The sequence below is a fragment of the Colobus angolensis genome, unplaced genomic scaffold, assembly GCF_000951035.1.
Source record: "Colobus angolensis palliatus isolate OR3802 unplaced genomic scaffold, Cang.pa_1.0 Scaffold13, whole genome shotgun sequence".
NCBI classification, from domain to species: Eukaryota; Metazoa; Chordata; class Mammalia; order Primates; family Cercopithecidae; genus Colobus; species Colobus angolensis.
In genome coordinates this window covers 23,302,074-23,323,722 of record NW_012114252.1, presented here as the reverse complement: position 1 = coordinate 23,323,722, position 21,649 = coordinate 23,302,074, and the positions used below count along the sequence as shown (strand labels likewise).

Genomic DNA, 21,649 nt, shown 5'->3' with positions numbered 1-21,649 from the left:
CATCACAGGGGCCAGGAAGCCTTGAGGCACAGCCGGGCGCAGTGGCTCACACCTGTAATCCCAGCACTTCGGAGGCGAGGGTGGGTAGATCACTTGAACCCAAGAATTCAAGATCAGCCTGGGCAACACGGCGAGACTCCATTTCTATAGAAAATACCCAAATTGCTGGTGGCTCATGCCTGCAGTCTCAGCTACTCAGGAGACTGAGGCAGGAGGAAGCCTGGGCCCAGGAGGTTGAGGCGGCAGTGAGCTGAGATCCTGCCACTGCACTCCAGCCTGGGTGACAGAGCAAGACCCTGTCTCAAAACATAAAAAATATACATATAAAATGAAAGGCGGCAGCAAATGGCACCCAGGTAGAAGGGCACCACGGCACACCGCTGAACAGGAGCAGCTGCAAAGCGGTATGTCCCGTGCTGCCCCACCACACGCGGATGAACAGCCGGGGGGCACCCCAATGCAGCTCCACAGTTAGCTGTGGGGGAGCAGGAGGCGAAGCGGAAGCTTCACTTTTTAATGCACACGTATTAAATTGTTTAGCACCCTCACACACGCTCACAGACACTTCCTGTCCTTATATTCAAAAGCCAATTCAAAGTTCAATAGGAAATTACACCCACAGCGAGAAGCGGGGCTCTTCCAAGGGCTGGGGTCCAGCTGCCCTCCAGCTCAGAAGGCAGGACAGGGTGCTCGGGTCACCGCAGGGGGACGACAAGCCGAGCTGGCGCCAGGTGCTCATCTTAGAATCAGCGAGATAGGAGGACTCTCCTCTTGCCTGGGAGCCTAATGATTACATTCGTGTTTCTGTTCCGTCCCACACGCACCCTCCCCATACAGTCCACACAAACTGCACATGCATGTGGTGTGTACATGTGCAGGTCTGGGGGGGTTGCATGCACCTGCATGTCTATGTGTGTGTGTGTGTGTGTGGTTATACACATGCACATCTGTGTAAGTGCACAAGTACCTGCATGTCTGTGTGTGTGTGTGTGTGACATATAGTTTGGATATTTGTCCCTGCTCAAGCCTCATGTTGAATTGTAATCCCCAATGCTGCGGGGGGGGGGGGCTGATGGAAGGTGTTTGGATCCTGGGGGCTGATCCCTCATGGCCGGTATGTCTCTGTGTGTGTGGTGTGAGTGCCACGCCTGTGTGTGTGGCATGTGTGGTGTCAGCAGGCGCATGCCTGTGTGCATCTGTACACGTGTGTGGGTGTGTCTGTGTGTGAGTGTCCACATGCCTGTGTGCATCTGTGTGTGTGGTGGGGGGCCGTGTGTGGTGTGTGCAGGTCTGTGCTTGTGAGCATTTGTACGTGTGTGGGTGTGTCTCTGTGTGTGAGTGCCCGCATGCCTGTGTGTATCTGTGTGTGTGTGGCATATGCAAGTCTGTGTGGGTGCATGTGTGCATCCGTATGTGTACATGCCTCTCATGGGCTGAACATGACCTCTGTCCTGGCAAGCTGGCTGGTAGATGGAGTCCCTACCTCCAAGGAGCTGGGAGCTTTGAGCCAGGCCCAGGGAAAATAAGCGTCATCATCAGCTTCAGTGAATTCCTTCCACACTGCTCCTCCAGCAAGCCCCAAGCTCCCCACCTCGCACCTTCTCTGAGGGCTGCCACCCTCCTCCCCATCTCCCAGCTCCTCCCTCCACCCTGCATTCTGGCAGGTCATGAACTCCTTGGCACCCACTTCACAGAAAACACAGCCCCTCAAAAAAGGCTCCACACACCCTGTCTCACCTCCCAGACTCTGTCCCTACAGCCCCTGACTCCCCGGCACTCTGTCCTGCCCCCTGGTGCCTTCGCTGCCCCAAAGATGCCACTGGCTCTCTCCTGGGGTCTCTCTGACTGTCCCCCCAACTCAGGCTGGCTCCCTCCTGGTGTCTCTGTGATGACTGCTTCCCAGTTTACATTAAGTTCTTTGTCCACGGTGATGTTGCCGCCCCCGCCCTCTGCTTCCCTCATGCTCTCTTTCTCCATCTCTGTCTCTCCCTGTCCCTGTCTCTGTCTCTTTCTCTGGTTCTCTTTCTGTCTCTCTGTCTCTTCCTCTGTCTCTTTCTTTCTTTGTCTCTCCCTGTCTCTGTCTCTCTTTCTGTCTCTCTCTGTCTCTATCTCTGTTTCTCTATCTCTGTCTGTGTCTCTTTGTCTATCTCTGTCTCTATCTTTCTGTCTCTGTCTCTGTTTCTCTATCTCTGTCTCTCTGTGTCTCTTTGTCTGTCTCTGTCTCTATCTTTCTGTCTCTGTCTCTCACTCTCTGTCTCCCTGTCTCTATCTCTTTCTCTCTGTCTCTCCTGTCTCTCACTGTCTGTCTCTGTCTGTCTCTGTCTCTCTCTTTTTGTCTCTCTCTCACTGTTTTCCCACAGCCCCGCTGCCCTGTGAGCCCTCCACAGCTGACATATTGTCTCAGCAGCACAATTTTCTCTGCTTATTTGCTGTCGTGTTCCCAGTGTGCACTGACCACTGAGACTTCTCAGCAAGCAGTGCCTGGACACACAGGTCTGACGCATCTACCTCTGCATCTCCTCCCCAGCCCACGTGGCTCTAAGGGAGCCATACAGGGTCTGGAATCTGCTTGTCACTGGTCTCTATCGCCTCTCTGAGACCCTGGCGTCTACCAAGGCCTGGCCGATGTTGCTTAAATTGAGCACCATTAGGAACAGGAAGGGCTATAGGGTTTTCGGAGATCCGAATCTGCCCTCTGACAAACGTGACAGCCCAAAGCCCGACATCCCCAATACGCAGGGCCCACATCGGGCATCAGCAGACACCTGAGTTGGCAAAGCACGAGGCCACCCCTTCGCCCTGGTGAGTCGTCTTTCCAAGGACCAAGAACTTGATTTCTTCTATTAACAGGTGGCCCAAACCATTCGGGGCAAACCTGTCTATTTCAGTCTAATATTCAGATGTAGTGCTTAAATTAAGACAGCTGGCATTTGCATATGAAAACAGAAGGAGAGGTACAGTTAGGATACAACATTCTTTCTAAATTGATGGCAGTGATGCTTGGTTTAGAATGTAACAGTTGAAACTCCTTAAAAGCAGCCTTCATGAGAGATTTTCCATTTAATTTGCATTGACATTCGAAAGAACAGGCCTGGTCAATTTCACTTCTTCCCACTGAAAGAACGTGCTGGCTGTGCAGCTGTCTGCAAACTGCCTGCTGGGGAGTGGCCTGTGCCAGGGTCTCGCCCACCTTCTCCTGGAAGAAAAGGTCCAAGCTCCCCGCCCTCACTGTCTCCTGGGGATGTCCCAGGACCGAGCCGCAATGCCCCGCGTCTCCAGCAGAGGGCAGGCCGCCCCCTCCTTGGGAAGAGGGTCCCCTGCAGAGGGTACTTCCCAGGGCACAGCACCCTCAGGGCGCCGCGGGCAGGTCTCCTCCTTGTCACTAGCCTGGCAGTTTTGCTCGCCAGGGATGCAGAGACTTCCTCTGGGACGGTCCCCTCCGCCAAGCTGCACCTGCAAGGCTTGTGGGGACCCTGGTTTTATCTGCAGAGGCCGTGCTTGACCCCCACGTTTTTAACACACTCTGCACTGCTCAAGGCGGCATCCCTTAGATGCCCTTAGGAAGAAGATTTCCCTTAGAAATGTGTCAAGAATTGTTCACTCTTTCAGGAAGGACACGCTCAGTGGCAACACCCTGGAGGCAAAGGGTCCGCACAGCACGCCCGCGGCCCCCGTGCTCACAGAAATCCAGGGAGCTGCCGCGGCTGCTGCGCCTAGGACGCCGGGAGAGCCAGGGGACAGGTGGCTCTTACAGGCCCGCCGCGTCCCTTCTGTGGTCCTTCTGATCAGGGCACACGGGCGTCCTCCCAAATTCACACGGGTTGGGTTTTGTTATCAGAGAGTTTTATTTCCACATAGAAAGGGAGCATTGGGTCTGATACTGACGAGACCTACCCGGGAAGAAAGGAAACGTGGGTGGAATGCACGCGTACACTCGCGCTCACACACACCCCACACACATGCCATAGTCCACACACGCCACACACACCACACATGCCACAGGTTCACTACACACACAGCACACGGGAGAAAGGAAACGTGGGTGGAATGCACGCATACACTCACATTCACACCACACACCCCACACACCCCACACCCACCCCTACACACCACACACATACTCCACACACACCTCACACCCCACACACACCCCACACCCCCCACACCACACTCACCCCAGACACATCCCACATACTTCACATACGCCACACACCACACACCCCGCTCAGGCCACACATACCACACACTCCACACACCCCCCACACACCCCACACTCACCCCACACACTCACCCCACACACGCCACACACACCTCACACCCCACACACCCCACACTCACCCCACACACGCCACATGCTCACATTACATACATACCACACAGGGAAGGAAACGTGGGTAGAATGCACACGTACACTCACACACACTCCACACACCCCACACTCACCCCACACACTCATCCTACACACACCCCACTCAACCCACACACCACACACATACCACACACCCCACACACACCACAGGCTCACATTACACACACTCACACCACACAGACACGCCACACGTTCACACTACACACACCACACACTCACCCCACACACTCAGACACCCACACTGAGTCCAGTGGGGGAAACAGCTCCACGGTCAGCAGTGCTGCTCAGGGCTGAACGAAGCTGGCATTTCCAGGATCTGATTTAGACCATCTGGTGATATAAAAGGCCTCTTCCACTTTTTATAATCTAAGTGTGACCAGAAAACCTGAGTTTCCATACACAGGTGAATAGTGGAGATCCATGGAGCTGCCACTGGGGATCCCGGGGCCCGCGTGTCCACAGCGGGGACTGGGCCTGCGCTCCAGCCACCTTCAGCCAGACCAGGCTGTGCGGCTCACAGAGGCACAATCTACCGAGATGGCTGAGTGGGTCTTGTCCTGCGGGAGTCTGGACCCATCTGAGATTCCTGAATCTCAGGAGAAGAAGCAGACAGAGAAGTGGGGCAGCCGCAAGGGGGCTGTGGAAGGTTCCAGAACACTGCATAAACAGCAGTGTGCACATATGAACATGTGTCGCGTACCACACTCTTATGGTCTTGATGGGTGGCCTCTGAGCACTGCAGATGCTAGAAAATCTCAAGAAAAGGGATGTGGGTAGCTAAGGGACTCCATGAAGTTTCTAAGACAAAAGAGACAGGAAGGTTCAACGAACAGGAGACACCCCAGCTCATGGCTCCAAGTAGCAAGCACTGACAACAGCCCTGACTTCTGAGAATGAGTCTGACCAGTCAGCATTCAGTGTGGACACCACAGAATCTCATTTAGCCCCATGCCGGGAGGCGCCATCAGGGGGCGGATGTACCTGCCAGGCCGGCCGTCCCCTGGGGCACAGGCCCTTCCTCCTGTGCAGGTGACAGACACAGGCCTAGAGGCTTGGAGATCACCACCCTCTCCAAGGACACCCTCTCGCCACAGCACACCTGGAGCCCTGTCCTCGGGGTACGGCCATGGGTCTGAGCCTTCAGGCGCTCGCCTGCCCAGCCATCCACTTTCTCCAGCCATCACCCCGTTATTAAGCCTCATCTATAACATGGGCTTAATAACTGCCTTCCTGCCACAGTGCAACTGAGAACCAGGGAGGAATGTGGGGAAACCACCTGCAGCATCACAGCCTTGCCCCACCAAGCCGGTCCCATCAGCCCTCAGGGAACTCGGCCACTTGGCCCGAGACCCAGCCCCTTCTCCATGCACTCAGCTCAGCCAGCAGAGCCTGGCGCATTGTGGGTGCAAGATTCTCACAAAAGACAAGAGACCGAGGTCAGAACCACAAACCCAACACACAGTGATTTGGGGTTACCAGGACACTGCCATGTCCAGGCCTTTGACCATAGCTGGCCACGAGCCCCCTTCTTTCTGCCCACCAAGATGTCCTGCCCCTGAAAGGCTCACAAGCTCCCTGCTCCGCCAGCTCCCACCTCTACCCGCCAAGTGGACAGAGGTGCCCACCGCTCTCCCTCTCCTCAAGGCATTACTGCAGAGGCTGGCTGCTGCCAACTGGTGGTTACGTGACATTTATCAGGGGATCTACGTGCTGTTTTCCAGGTCAGGCCGATGTGCTGAGCTCTCAGTTACCAGGCCCAGTGCGCTGTTGTCTTCAAAGACTGAAGAATGAAGGAGAACCTTCACGGTAATGGCCGCGGCCACACTTTCACGCTGACGGTTAAACGCCTCCTCTGCTTTGTCACCTTATGTAATGCGAGGGATACAGATGCCACATTTAAGGACATTTCTGTTTTTACTTGGTGTGTGGTTCACTATACCCCAAATGGAAGCAGCAGCTACACTGCCTGGTGTGTGGCTGACGTTCCCAGCATCTTCCTGGTGGCTGGGGTTACCGCAGCAGATGCGAGACCCCCGTGGTGCCCCCCCAGGTCAGCCTGCAGCTCACGGGCCTGACGCTGCTCTCCCGCCGGCCGCTGGGAAGACACAGAACTGGACTCCCTACCTTTTCAGAGGACGGGGACCCAGCTATGCCTGGAACAAAAAAACTGCAGCCTGAGGGAACCATTTTTGCTAACCCGATTTTCTGGTACCTCTGGGGTCAGTTCTCTCCTGGAAAGGGCAGGAGGCGGCCACGCCCCCAGGTCCTGACCACACCACAGAGAGGCCACGTGGACGGGCTCTGTTCCCACGAGCATCAGGCCCCGTGCAGATGGCCTCTGCGGCATGAAGAACACAGAACCCTTGCACCAGAACTCTGCTGATCACACAGGCATGCGCAGTGACAGTTTACGCGGGAGAAAAGCAGTGCCCAGGCTAAGCCAGATCCCGACTGCTGAGCAGCTGAGCCTCCAGGTGATAACACAGGAAAGAACAGCAGCTTGGAGTGGAAAGGTTGGATTCGGACCCCAGATCAACTCTGAGGCAGACTCCTGAGCTCCTCAGAGCCATGATGCTGACAAAGCTCTAACCCCTCAGCAAAGCCACAGGGAACGCAACGATGGCTCCCACAGACCCTAATTCATCCCGCAGTCACGGGGACCCCCCCATGGTGAAACCTCAGAGACTCTGCCCTGTCCCACAATCATGGGGGGCTCTGCCCCGACCCACATTCACAGGGACCCCACGACGGGGAAATCTCACAGAGACTCTGCTTCATCCCATAGTTGCGGGGACCCCACGATGGTGAAACCTCAGACTCTGCCCCAAACCACAGTGTCTGCCAGGCTCGGAGCGCACGCACCTGGGGATGCTGGTGAGGTAGGTCATGACATTCTGGAACTCCTTGTCCGGGATCTCGCTGAAGGCCGGGTAGTCAGGGAAGGTGATGACCGGGCTTCCGTCCTGCCCCCGCCCACCTGGGGAGAGACCAGAGGCAGACACTTAGCCGAGGGCTCCACGGCCCCCGAGGACTCCATGGATGTTGGCCCGTTTCCATCAGCACCCGGTATTTCAGTTAAAACTGAGGCATGTTCTTCATTGTTACATAATTTTTATTTGAAAGAAATGTGTGCTGCTTGAAGAAAATATTTGGAAAGTACACAAAAGTGACGTGAATTTAGACAATTACCCATTATCTTGGCCACCCTGGGACAGCTACCATGACAATTCAGTGTGTTTCCTTCCAAGCCTTTTTCTCTGGGCTTTTTTAACCTTGTTGAGATGACACTGGATAGAGAAGCTTGTCTCCTGCCTCCTTCCTAACCCCGAGAACAAACTGTTTCCATGTTTTTAAACAATGTAACCATTATTTTAAATACTGCATAATATTCCACGTCTATGTGCCCTAATAACCTGCTTAACTGTGCTGTTGGTGGGTATCGTCCAGCTTCTCTGACGTTGCCGCCTTTTAAGCAATTCAATTTCAAAGGGCTCCATTTGAACATTGACTTTGGAGTCCCACAGGCCGGGCTCCAGGTCTGCCTGCTGGAGCCGGCTACTGACCCTGCCTCGCCGCCTTGGCCGGACAGAATCTATTTCTCTCCCCCGAGCCGGGGTCCAGCCTTGTGACCTGTTTTGCCCACAGGACTCAGCGGAAGTGAACTTGGGACTCAGGACACTGCAGCTGCCCTCTCATGCCCCACGGTCATCGGAGAGGTGGTTCCACCACCCAGCATCCACCTGCTCTGAGGAGGCCCAGCACCGAGGGCTGAGGGGGGGCTTTGTGAAAGGGCAGGGAGGTGGGGGTGTGGGACGGCAGCCCCCAGGACCTTCCAGCCCGCCCCGCAGGAGGACACAGCTGAGTGAAGGACCCAGTCAGTGCCCCATGGAGTGAAGAATCGCCTGGCTGAGCCCTTTGGAACTCCTGAGCCACTAAATGAAGAATAAATCCGTAAAATCGGGCTGTTTCAAGCGAACAAAGTCTAGGGTAGCTTTTAATGGAGAACAGATAATGGTGAGTTCGCCGTCCCTCATCCATGTCCTCACAGAGAAGACCCAGGGTGCACACAGCCTGCGACAACCACAGCTTTGTCTCTTAACAGCAACAGTCCACCGCTGCCTTGCACCCCCCACAGCCACCGCCTCCAGCTTCCGGAACGTCTGCTTCTGGGTCTTGGCCAAGCCCAGCCATGCCAGGAGCCAGGGAGGGCAGCTTTTACCATCCAGTGATCCTGGGACGCTGGGCCTGCGACATTCCCTGTGGGTGTCTCCTCAGCACAGAGCTCTGTGGCCGCCTCCTGAGAGCCTGTCCAGCCCTTGTCAGCACCCCTCAATGGGACGTGACTCATTATCTGACACGACTGTTCTCACCTCGGCCAGCACGTCACACGAACATATCTTTTCTCCCTAGCTCCTTCCTAACCTCCTTTGAGGGCTCATGCCTCAAGCCCATCCCAGCTGCCGAGCCTCTTAAAGGGCTGAGCCGAGGGGCGTCCACGCACCGTGATGGCCTCCCCTTCACCTGGGACAGCTCAGTCCCTGCAATGCTGGATCCTAACGAAGCCCCTGAATGCGAAGGCGGCTGCTGGGTCTGGCTCCGCTGTGCTCTGATGACTTCTGCCCTCTGAACTCTCCCAGCCCTTGAGGGCTCTTGACCTCTGCCCCCGTCTCTGGCAGCGCACAATGTCCCATGCAGTCCTTAGCAGAACATGCCTGTCACTCACCCACAAACCTTTCATCATTGTTAATTCTCACTTCCTCTCAGAAAATTCCTCGATCCCAATGATAAGAGGCTGCTGAGTGAACACTGAAGCCCGGTGTCCTCCTGAGCGAGTGTGACAAGCCTTCCCTCAGCCGCCGCCACGGTGGGGGCTCAAAGCCCCCTGGGATGTGGCTCACGCATGTCTCAGCTTCACGCAGTACCTACCACAACGATCAGGAGCTCGTGGCAACTTTTCGGTTGCCATTAAAGGCAGCCTCCAGCTGCCCAGGGGAGAGGATGGGGGCCAGGTGACCCCAGAGCTGAAATCGCCCGGGGGCCTGACCTGGGCCGCACAGCCTGGTTGAGGGGGTTGCTGGTGCTGGTCTCAAGCTGCTGCTACCCTGGATATCTCCGAACTCTCTGTGCTCCACCGCAGCCTCAATGGAAAGCAAAAACCCTGTTCTTTCTTCCCAAGTCAGGAGTGGAAATCCCAGCCTGTCCACTGAGATTGAAAAGCAGGCACCAAAGCTCCCGTACCTGCAGGTTATGAGGCAGCCAAACACCGCTGGACGCAGAGCTGGGGGCAGAGTCCCTCTCTTGAGAAACCATCCCCACCAAGGTGGGCAGTGCCAGCACCCTGCAGGGCCAATGGCACCAAGAACAAGCTCTACTTCTGCGTCTGCACCTGGCCTAGTAACTGGAGGCCGACTGAATGCCGCAGAGGACAGAGGGCTCAGAAGCTCCTCTTTGGTTCAGAATAGCACCCCGCCACATGGCACCAGGGACAGCTTCTGGTCCCCACCCACGTCCAAGAACCACTGTCCTGGCTGAGACCTGTCACACCTGCACGTGAACTCTCACACTCAAGCAACTGGGCCTGCACCCACTCGCTAGGGGTGGAAGGCAGGTGCAACTCCCTCTCATCCCCATCACCAGAAAGAAGTATGGTTCCTATGGGATCTTGCTTTAATGTGAGATACACGCTCAGTTTAATACACACACAGCTACACGAACACACACACACAGCTACACAGAGCTACCTATACACACATATATGCACATATACACACATACATGCATATACACATGTACAGACACACAGCTACACACACAGCTACCTATAAACACAGATACACATACATACACAGCTATACACAGATACAGAGCTACATATACAGCTAGACACACACCTATGCACACATGCATACACAGCTACACACATACGCATATATGTACACATACATGTACATACACACCTACACATACACACATGGATACACACATACACAGCTACACACACATACACAGCTACCATACATAGATACCCAGCTACACATGCACATGCATACACGCTACACATCTAGCTGTGTATACACAGCTACACATGCACACGTACACACATATACACACTACACATACACACATCTACACATACACAGCTACATATGCACATGCACACCCACTACACATACATCTACACATATCTACACATACACACATCTACACATGCACACACACACTATACATACACATATACACACTACACATACATCTACACACTACACATATACCCATCTACACATACACAGCTACACATACACACATCTACACACTACACATATACCCATCTACACATACACAGCTACACATACACACATAAACATGCTACACACACAGCTACGCATGCATACGCACACACACTACACATACATCTACACATACACACATCTATACATACACATCTGCACATACATCTACACATGCACACGCACACACACTACATGTACACACATATACACACTACACATACCTCTACACATACACAGCTACACATGCACATGCACACATAGTACACATCTACACATACACATATCTATACATACACACATCTACACACTATACATACACACATCTACACATGCACACCCACTACACATACACACATCTACACATACACAGCTACACATGCACACACACACCCACTACACATACACACATCTATACACACACATCTACACATATACACTGTTACGGATTGGATATTTGTCTTCCCCTGAATTCATGTGTTGAAATGCTAACCCCAGGCAGGCAGTGCTGGGAGGTGGGGCCTGTGGGAGGTGAGGAGGCTGTGGGAGTGGGGCTCCCGTGAATAGGATTCTGTGGGCTTGCTCTGCTCGCCGGGCCACATGAGGACAGTGAGAAGGCAGCAGTCTGTCAATCAGGAAGTGAGCCCTCACCAGGCAGCACATCTGCCGGTGCCTTCATCCGGGACTTCCCGCCCCAGAACCAAGAGAAATAAACTCCTGTGGCTTAAACCACCCAGTCTAGGGGACTTTGTCACACACGCACACACATCCTGGGCAGGAGGCGTGTGCGATGGCCAAGCCAGGTGACCAAGGGTGTGACGACTCACACGTGTCCTGCTTCGTTTTCTCCATGGACATGATGCATCTTAGGGACTCCCCCTTGAGTGATGCATCGGCCCAAACATGGCTTTAGAAACTCACCCACATGAGCTGCTTAGGAATGAAAGCATTCATGTGGTTAATTTACTACGATATCTGTATGCTAAGTTAACTGTCGGGCAGAAGAATCTTAAAATAAGAACTAAATAAAAACCTTCTGTCAGTGTGAAGATGACATCAAGAAGGCATCACTTTCTGAAACTGGACACTACTTAGCCACACGGAGCTCCTACCTGGACAGGATGCCTTTGTCAACACCACTCGTTTATGGCAGTGACTCACATTGTCAACACCACCCCTTTATGACTCACATTTTCACAAGGTTGTTTGTTGGTCTCCCTGGGCGGCCATAACAAACCACCACAGACCGGGAGGCCCAAACAACAGAAATTTATCTCACAGCTCTGGCCAGGTAAGTCCAAGATCAAGGCGCCCAGAGACCTGGTGTCTGGTGACAGCGGCTTCCGCATTCACAGAGGTCTCCTCGAGGCATGGCCACGCTGCGGAAGGAGACCTGGTTTCTTCAGCCTCTTACAAAGGCACTGATCCCACCTGGGAGCTCTACCTTCATGATCTAATCTCCCCCCAAAGGCCTCACCTCCCCAGACATCACCTCCGGGGTTAGGGTTTCGACATCTGAATTCGGAGGGACACAAACATTTATCCCACAGCAACTGGTTTGAGGTCGTGCAACCATCGGATTCCTTGAAGCAGGTCCAGAAAGAAGCACATGCGGCTCCGCCCAAACCTGACAGGATTCCTGTCTCCATCTCACGACTTTGATTCTCTGCAGAACACCCAGGGCCACCCCAGTGACCCCGTGTCCATTTCTGTTTCTCTCCAGCAAGGGCAAACCCCCACGGCAGGGAACGTCTGTCTGTGGCTGAAGCCTGGGTGTCAAAAAGCTGTTGGCCTCAGGGAGTGCAGGATCGGATCGGTCCTCACAGGTTGGAGCAGCCGTTGGGTCGTGGAGAGCGCGGACGGAGCTTGGGACTTGGTGGCTGGAGCCTCAGACCATGTGCCAGGAAGGCTCTGGGGTCCTTCCCCACTTCGAATCCCTCTCTCAGGACTGCCCAGGCAGGTGCCACGCTGGAGTCCTGCAGCTCATCTGAGAACTGCAGTTCAGCTGCACACTTAATCCTCAGGATGAGATGTAAGCTGGGACCAAACCAAAATGGGGTGGGAGAAGGCGCAAGACAGGAGGGGGCTTGTGCAGCGAGCGCTTGGGGAAGGTGAGGAAAGAAGAGACGAAAGTCTCCAGTGTTCTTCCCGGGAAGACAGCACAGGCCAGGGGGAGGGTCTCCTAAGTCTGCCCCGTCTCCACACACCTGGGGCTGCCTGGACATGGGATGGAACAATCCTGTCAAATCCAGGTCCCTGGACAGCTGATGGCTGCCTCTGACCATGCCACACTCCTGTAAAAGCAAAACGAGATTTCTAAGAGCTGCCTGGGCAGTGGAAGGGGGCTGCCGTCCGCAGCAGGGGTGAGACACGCAGCGCAAGCGGCCTCTGCGTTCTGGGCACGGCCTCCATTTCAGCTTTGTGGTTTTCACCGGTGGCAAGTCTGTTCTCAGCGTTTTTCACTTCAGATCATAAGTTCCTCAGTGGTAAATTCTCCAGCCCTGTTTTTAGCTCTTGCTGACGGTCGGCAAGTTGAAGCATCTTTTCTAGGATGACACAAGGACTGAGTTCTGAGCCCACGACCTCCTCGGGGCCTGCTCCGCCCGCCAAACCAGGGGACGCGCCATTGCCTCTGGGTCCAGGGCACCCATGCGCCCCCCGCAACCCTCATCCTTCAGTAAGAAAGAGTCAAACGGCTGACTTGTGGGAGGCGGCTCTGCCCGGAAGGACGAGAATAATCAATAATTTACATGTAAGATATTTCCTGATCTTACACCCAATTCCTTGTTCCTCAAATCTCAGAAACCTAGAGAGGACAGGAGGGAGGCAGGTCTCGTAGCTTCAGGGGGAAGCGAAGTGCTTTTGGGGCAGATGTCACTGTGAGTAGAGGGCGTGGGTGACGAGGGACGCAGGCTGAACTGGGAGCTGCTGTCTGTGGGTGACAGACACAGAGTCCAGGTGTGATTTCCGCGGCTTGTCCTGACTTTGAGCAGCAGCGTATGGGGGTCTGGAGCCCCTGAGGTGTAGGCATCCCTCGCTGGGCCGCCTTTCAAAAGCTGCCTCATTTGGGTTCAGGACCTGGACAGAGCTGTGGGGCTCTGCGTGGCACCTGTGCATCCACAGATCATGGAGGCAGAAGAGAGGGGACCACACACATCACAGGGGCAGTCCTGGCTCCACGGCACACAGTGCAGGGCCGGCGCGGACGTCTGCAGGGAGGGGACATTAGCAGGGCAAGTGGAAAAGAAAGGCAGAGTCTCCTCTTGAAAAGGAGAATTCGGAGTCGTTCCTTCCTGACATCTTTAGTTTTTTGCTCTGGCACTTCATGGAAGCCATTCTAGGCATGCAGAGACCAGCGAATTCAGCCAAAGTCCACAGAACAGGCTGCGGCGTCAACCTGTGGGCTCCAGCCACAGGGAAGGGTCTCGCCCAGCTGGGCCCAGCGCCACGGTGGTACGTGTGCAGGAGTGGCTGGTGGGGGAGTCTGTGTTTCCTTCGGGTGGAGTGACACAGGGAGAGCGAGTCATGTGGGTGATGCTGGGGCAGGAGGGGAGCCCCGCTTGGGGGCAGCTGTCAAGACAGCAAACCTCGGAGTCAGATTTACCGAGTCCAAGGCGGCCCCTTAAAGGCACGTCCACTCCCTGTCCCAGGAGCCTGTGAACGTGACTTTGTTTGGAAAAGTCTTTGCAGCAGAGGTAACAAAGTTTTCAAGATGAGACCATGATGAATTATACGGTGGGCCCTAAATCTCACGACGGGTGTCCTGGGAGAAAGGCAGAGGGGCTTTGAGGCAGAAGAGGAGACGTCGACGTGCAGGTGAGGTGGCTGCGTGAAGACGCCAAGGGACACCAAGGACGCCCCGGAAGGAGCCTCCGGAAGGGGCACACCCAGGGAACCTGAAAGACGAACCCCGGATGTTTCCGTGCCCCAGTGCGCGGCCTTTGTCGTGAGGACACAGAGGGGGCTTCATGGCAGGAACCCGGAGTGCAGGCGCGGCCTCAGGACGCAGCCGTGCTGGATACGGTGAGGAGGGGACGGGGTGATTGGAGACCTACAGACCCGAGGCTGCCACAGACTGCATCCAAATCCGCGCACGTCTGCAGAAGCTCCAGCCGACACCGGTCCGTCTCAGACGCAGTAGTGCTGCTACGACCTGGATCCCGAGAGCAGCGTGGCGTGCCCGGGGTCCCACCCCAGACGGGCCCACGGCTGAGCCCTCTGTACGTGGCTCTGAGGCTGGGGGCACCTCTAGGAGCCGGGAGGCAGCTGTGAGCAAGCCTAGCCCTCAGGAGGGACCCACGCCACACACAGGAGGACGCGAGGGACCCACGCCACTCACAGGAGGACGCGAGGGACCCACGCCACTCACAGGAGGACGCGAGGGACCCACGCCACCCACAGGAGGACGCGAGGGTGTATAACGAGGGGGCGGAGCAAAGAGCAGGCGAGGAGGGGGAGGGCACGGCCAAGGGCATGCCTCTGAGCAAGGACCTGAGGGGACAGGCCAGCCACAAGCCCTGCAGAAAAAATTCGCTGCATGGAGAGCGCCGCCCGTGCAAAGGCCCCGAGGTTGGTGGGAGGCAGGGCGATGGGGAGGCAGCCTGCCTCCAGGGCGTGGGCAGGAGACGAGGTGGGGGCAGTGGTGCCACAGGGGACTCTGGCTTATATTCCAGGAGGGAGAGGAGCCCACGGAGGCTTTGGTGTGGTTCCCAAGATCACTGAGGCTCAGGCACTTATCAGCTTGTGGGTCTCTGCTCAGGGTCTCTGGGCCCACGTGGAGGGGCTGCCGGGCTGTGATCCTCTCTGAGCCCAGGCTCTCCAGCTCCCCGGGGGCTGGGCAGAGCTCTGCTCCCAGCTGCAGCGTTGAGGCCCCAGGGTCCTGGCAGCTGCCCGTGCGGTGGCTCTTCTCCTGCTCAGGCGGCCTCTGCCTCCTTCAGGGCCACACAGAGAACCCCTTTGTGTCAAATCCTCCCTGCACCTGGAATCTCTCATGCCAGGAAGAGCCCCATCTCTTTTAAGGGCTTAGCCGACTGGGTCAGGCCCACCAAGGAAGATCTTAAAGTTGCTGATTTGGGGCCTTAAATTCATCTGCAAAATCCCCTCACAGAGTTCCTGGGCCGGCGTCTGAGGAACGACTGAGAAAAGGTGGGTGGCTGGGGCCGTCCCGGGACTCTGCCCTCCCAGGCACCACTGGGGTGGGGGCACTGCCTGGCAACTGGAGGAAGGTCAAAGCTGGAGGCCCAGGTCGGGGCCCTCCTGGTGGCAAAGCTGTGAGCCTCTTGGGAGTCGTGAAAGGGGCGGGGAGAGGCTGGGGACGCAGGAGGAACCGGCAGAAACCACGGCGCCTCTCCTGAGTCATCACCACACCTGGTCCCCAACGCCGGGGGATTGGAGCCCTTGTCCCCTGGGAGTTGTCAGTTCTCCAGAGACCCCCTGCTTTCTATCCTTCCTCCTCCTGGGCCTCTCTGCCATGGAAAGCAGGACCGAGTCCCTGGACAGCTCTCCTCTGGCCATGATGTTGCTGTCTCTTCGATTTTGGTCTCGTAAAACTCGCCAGCTACACCTCGGCCCCTGGCAGTCAGCCTCCCTCAGACCCCAAGGCCCGGCCTGGGGTGTGGGCTGGCTCTGGAGGTGCCGGTGCGGGACGGAGGCCCCACCATGCCAGCCCTGGATGGGGGGCCGGGCTGCTAATGAGAATGCAGAGGGACAGAGGCTGAGCTCCCGAGAGCATTGCGCCCTCGGCATCAGGGCACCCTTATGTCCCAGGGAGGGCACACATTGCATGTATTTTTTCTGATGGGTCCTGCTGGGCAGATTTGTTCACATAAGAACAGTGTCTGCACAGCTCAGGCTCACTGCAGGTGCCCTTGCTGCACCCACACGGCGGGGCTGGGAGCCTCACTATGTCCCCAAGTCTGCAGGCACCACCTCCACAGGTGTGCCAGACGCAGGGCTGGAGGCCACAGTGGGCAGAGGCGTGGCCTGGGAGGTGCCCAGATGCAGCAGGAACTCCGGGTCACTGAGGCCCATGGGCTCGGCCACCCACGCCCCACTCCATCTGTCCCTGGAGGCCGCTGTCAGGGGTGCCCAGGCCACGTCCCCCTGACCCTCCCCCGCCCACCACCTCCCAGTGGCCGTGTGCCAACTGGCATGGAGCTGTCCACTTCACAGAGATGGGGAGAGCCACCAGGTCACAGGTCAGACCCAAGGCAGTGAATGACCAGGCCGTGGGGACTGCTCAGCCCACACCTGGCCCCGGACCCCTCCCTCTCCACCCTGTCCCGGCTTCTGGAACTCACCAGACAGGTAAGCAAAGCGCTTCTTCAGCTGGTCCTGGATGTCGGCAGCACAGAGCGGGACGATGTCCTGGTGCATGATTTCATCTGCACGGAAAGAGCAGACAGCACGCGTCAGTCCCAGGAAGCTGCCTCACCCTGCAAGTGCCCACCCAATCCCAGGCGGAACGGGCACATCCATAGGCACCTACGGGAGCGGCATCACGTGGCTGGAAAAAGGCTTTTCAGTTTCCAATACGTGGAGGCCTTTGTTTCTCAGTGCACAAAAGCTGTGTGTTGAATGATTCACCATCGATTTTGAAAGTGTGGTATACGAGGTTCAGAGAGAGGGACTGACAGACAGAGAGAGGGAAGGACAAAGAGAGAGACCTGGGCAGAGGGGAGGCAGGGGAGCAGCAGGAAAGGGCTTGGTCCTGGTCCTGGGATAAATACCCTTTGGTCTGAGTCCCACCCACACTGGGGAAGATGTTCAGGTGACCCCTGCCCACCTGTTGCAGGTGCAGTAACTTATGGCCCATGAGGAAAACCTGACCACGGAATGGGGCACTGCCTCTGCACACACGGGACCCTTGGGGGCCTGTGCCACATCCCTGGCCCTGCCATTAGCTGGACACAAATGAGGCAGGATGGCAACAGCAGGGTCGACTCCCGCACCCATCCCCCCACCCAGCAGATTCCAGATGGGTCTGGACGCACGGAAGCACCTGCGGCCACCAGGCCAGCACCAGCCAGGAGCACGGGGGGAGCACTAGGCCAGCATCAGCTGGGAGCATAGGGTCAGTACCAACCAGGAGCATAGGGCCAGCACCAGCCGGGAGCACGGGAGGAGCACAGGGCCAGCACCAGCCGCGAGCACTAGGCCACCATGAGCTGGAAGCACGAGGTCAGCACCAGCCAAGAGCATGGGGCCAGCACCAGCCACGAACATGGGGGGAGCACGGGGCCAGCACCAGCCGGGAGCACTAGGCCAGCATCAGCTGGGAGCACGGGGGAGCACGGGGCCAGCACCAGCCAAGAGCACGGGGCCAGCACCAGCCACGAACACGGGGGGAGCACGGGGCCAGCACCAGCCGGGAGCACTAGGCCAGCATCAGCTGGGAGCACGGGGGAGCACGGGGCCAGCACTGGCCAGGAGCATGGGGGAGCACGAGGTCAGCACCAGCCAAGAGCACGGGGCCAGCACCAGCTGGGAGCATGGGAGGAGCACAGGGCCAGCACCAGCCGGGAGCACAGGAGGAGCACAGGGCCAGCACCAGCCGGGAGCACAGGAGGAGCACAGGGCCAGCACCAGCTGGGAGCACAGGGTCGGCACCAGCTGGGAGCACAGGGTCGGCACCAGCCGGGAGCACATAGCCAACATCAGCCGGGAGCACAGGGTCAGTACCAGCCAGGAGCACTACGCCAGCATCAGCCGGGAGCACAGTGTCGGCACCAGCCAGGAGCACATAGCCAACGTCAGCCGGGAGCACGGGGCCAGCACCAGCTGGGAGCACAGGGTCAGCATCAGCCGGGAGCATGAAGCCAGCACCAGCTGGAAGCATGAGGTCAGCAAAACCCTCCAGGGAAAGCTGTGTGGACTGACAGGCTGGTGGTCTGTGCCACAGAGCGGCTGCCGGGCTACTATGCCTCGGGGACACTGACCACTGACCACAGAGCGGCTGCCGGGCTACTATGCCTCGGGGACACTGACCACTGACCACAGAGTAGACACGATTTCTGGCCAGCACGCTCATCACACAGCCACATGTGCAGTCTTGAACATCCACACAATTTCTCTCTGAAAGACACAGGACTCACGCTGATGACCTGAGAATGGCTTAAACGTTCAATTCTTCCACACCTGAGGACCCAGGCCACTAACAGCCTGAAGATACGGGACAGAAGTGTTTGTACCTGGAAATTCCCAGCGGAGGCCACAAGATAATATCTACCTGGCATCAGACTTAAATCCTGCTCTTCCAGTCTTGCAGACAAACAAGTGTAAACACGGGACGCAGTGGAACACACAGGGGCCCCTCCTGGGCCGTGTTGGCTGCGGCCCTGCCGGCTACGGGACTGCTTTGCCTCGGAGCCGGAGACAACCCTGGTGCTGGTGAGGAAGTGGCGGGAACACAGTGTCACGGGGCCTGCCAGAGCCAAGCAGATATCAAGGCCCTTGTGCGGAGCCTGGCAGGGAGAGTTCAGGGCACAGACCCGTTCCCAGTATGCAACCATGTGTCAGCAATGGCTTCTTTTGTGGGAGAAAGAAACAGGCAAGCAGTAAAGCATGAAATACTTTTTTATGCTCCTGGCAGGGTGACTTCCACCGGCGCACACCTCTCTGGAATGTGCGTCTGGTGCAGCCGACAGCAGCCCAGACTGCGCAGTTGGATGTTCAGATTTTACAGTAAGTTTTTCTCTCCCACCAGGAGCGACTGTAGCCTCAGAGAGGAAATCAGGAGGCACCGTCCTCAAATCCAACACCTGCTAACCCCAGGAGAAGCACATCGCTGACATGGAAAGGGTCACAGGGGAAGGTCTCCCTGGAGTTTTAGAAATTCTGAGGGCTACAAAAAAAGATTGTGGATACTGTGAGCTGGCAGGTTCATCACGGGGGGTACGGCTTGGACGGGGGGGTTCCAAGGTTGGTGATGGCCGTGGGATGCTGGTGGCCCAGGCTCACTGGGGCCACAAACGGGGAGGCATTGGCCCATGTCTGTGGCTCCTCTCCGCACCTCAACTTTCAGAGGCCATCGACCGCAAGAGTCAGGCATTGATGTGGACACTTCCACCATGACTCCCAAACGCTGTTCTGGCAGCGCTGAGAGGCGGCGTGTCTGGCCTGGCCTGTTCCCTATGAGCTCAGGCGTTCCTGACCTGGCTCTGGACCTTACCGGCGCCTGCTCTGGGGCCCTGCTGACAGCAAATGTCTTTCCTGTGTGTTAGAGATGGACAGACACTGCCCGCCGTCCCTCCACATTCTGAGAGAGTGGTGCGTGTGGGTGTGAAGCTGCCTCTGGGACAGGCTGTCCACTGTAGGCTCCTCATCCACCCCTCCAGGGGCTACCACACACTCAGGTCCTTGGAAGGGTGAGGTCCGGGCCTGGGGCCCTTGCTCAGCCGCTCCGCTTGTGGCCAGTCCGACCCCACTCAAATTCCTACCAAGATGCCACCTCAGAGAGGCCTTTCTCCACCTCCCCATCAGGCAGGGGCCCTCATGGCAGCCTGCACCCTCCATGGGTGCCTGCAAACCCCCACTCAAGGCTGCAGGGACCATGCCTGGGGTTCCCCACCCTCACCACAGGGCCTGGCCCAGCAGCTGTCCCTGCTAACGTAGCAGAGGAAGGGAGGGGGTGCCTTCCCAGAGCATCCTGTGGAATCCAATGTCAAGGCCCCAACCCCTCACTGGTGGGTTCCCACTTTCTGGCGTCACAGGCCTGTGGGGGGCAAAGCAACACCTGTGCACCATCCGCACTGCAGTGTCCACCGTCCACACCGCCTGTCCACCGTCCACACCGCCTGTCCACCGTCCACACCGCCTGTCCACCGTCCACACCACCTGTCCACCGTCCACACCGCCTGTCCACCATCCGCACTGCAGTGTCCACCTGCTGGCAGCCCCCAGTGCCTCTGGACTCTTTGGGCCAGGACAAACTCTTAATATTGTCCTTAGACCTCATTCTGGGTTTGAAAAGCAGGGTTCCCCATGTGCGTAATCAGAAACTGCACACAGCTAAGCTCATACAAATAAACTCTAACATATCACGACATCTGAAGTGGTCACCGGCCGCTCTGTGAACCTGAAAAGGCCTGCGGACGCTCTCCGACCCACAGCAGTGTCGGCCTTCTCCCATTCTTCACGGAGCCTTCTGCAGGCGGGGCCCTGGGATTTTCAGAGCGCTGGGCGTTCTTCCATTTACGTGTGTACGTTTTCATTCTTCCTGGTTTTTTGAACCCACTCAAGAATGATGGGAAATTTGCCCTTTATGATCATAATTTCTATAAAAGTTCCAATCTACTTAATTTTGCAGCCACAAGACTAAGAAGTGCACGGAACGATGGTGGCCACTTGGTTCAGGAGACAGGTCCCCGGAGGAGACACAGGCAGGCGGGCGTGGCCTCCGTGGGGCTCCGTGCTGTCGGATGTCTGGGAGGTGGTGGGCCCCTAACCCGTCTCTGCCACCCAAGGCCCAGCTCCCTCCCCAGCCCCACCCCAACCAAGTCCCCAGTGATGACCCCATGATGACCCCACAGCAGGTCTGAGAGGGGAGAGTTAGGGCCTCACGTCTGAGGCTGGGCAGAGGTTGCCCCGCCCATTCCCCTGCCCTGTGGGCAGAGGCAGCAGGTGGGACCGACGAGGGGGTGGCCAGGCCTGCCCCTGCCCGTTCCCAGCATCGACCACAGTAGCCCCACCTGGGAGGGCCGATCTCTTCTGGCCACTACGGGGCCGACGTGGTGAGACTTCCCAAGGGTGGGAAGGGCAGAGGTGCCCTTGGCTCACCTGATACACAGGTGAACCCCTACACCGAGTTTTCCTCACAGAAACAGGGTCCCGGCAAAGACAGTCCGGGGAGGGGAGCTATGTGTCTATCTTTAGATCTCTTTGTTCCAGCAAAATGAGACGACTGAAGCAAACTTCCTTCCTCTTACAAGCTGACTCAAAAGCTTGCTTTATTTGACGGCAATTTCATCCTGAAAACTGGGAGTGGGGGATGGGG

General features: G+C 56.9%; 1 protein-coding gene across 2 annotated transcripts in view; it reads right to left on the bottom strand.

Annotated features, from left to right (window-relative positions):
* The window catches only part of MCF2L (MCF.2 cell line derived transforming sequence-like), a 130,548-nt gene that overhangs the window by 67,877 nt on the left and 41,022 nt on the right, over positions 1-21,649 (bottom strand). For both annotated transcript variants that reach the window (XM_011933916.1, XM_011933917.1), the window contains exons 2-3: positions 16,956-17,039; positions 7,232-7,346 (exon numbers count right to left, since the gene is read on the bottom strand). In XM_011933916.1, coding sequence (XP_011789306.1) covers positions 7,232-7,346; positions 16,956-17,039 — 199 coding nt within the window. The remainder of the gene's footprint in view (positions 1-7,231; positions 7,347-16,955; positions 17,040-21,649) is intronic.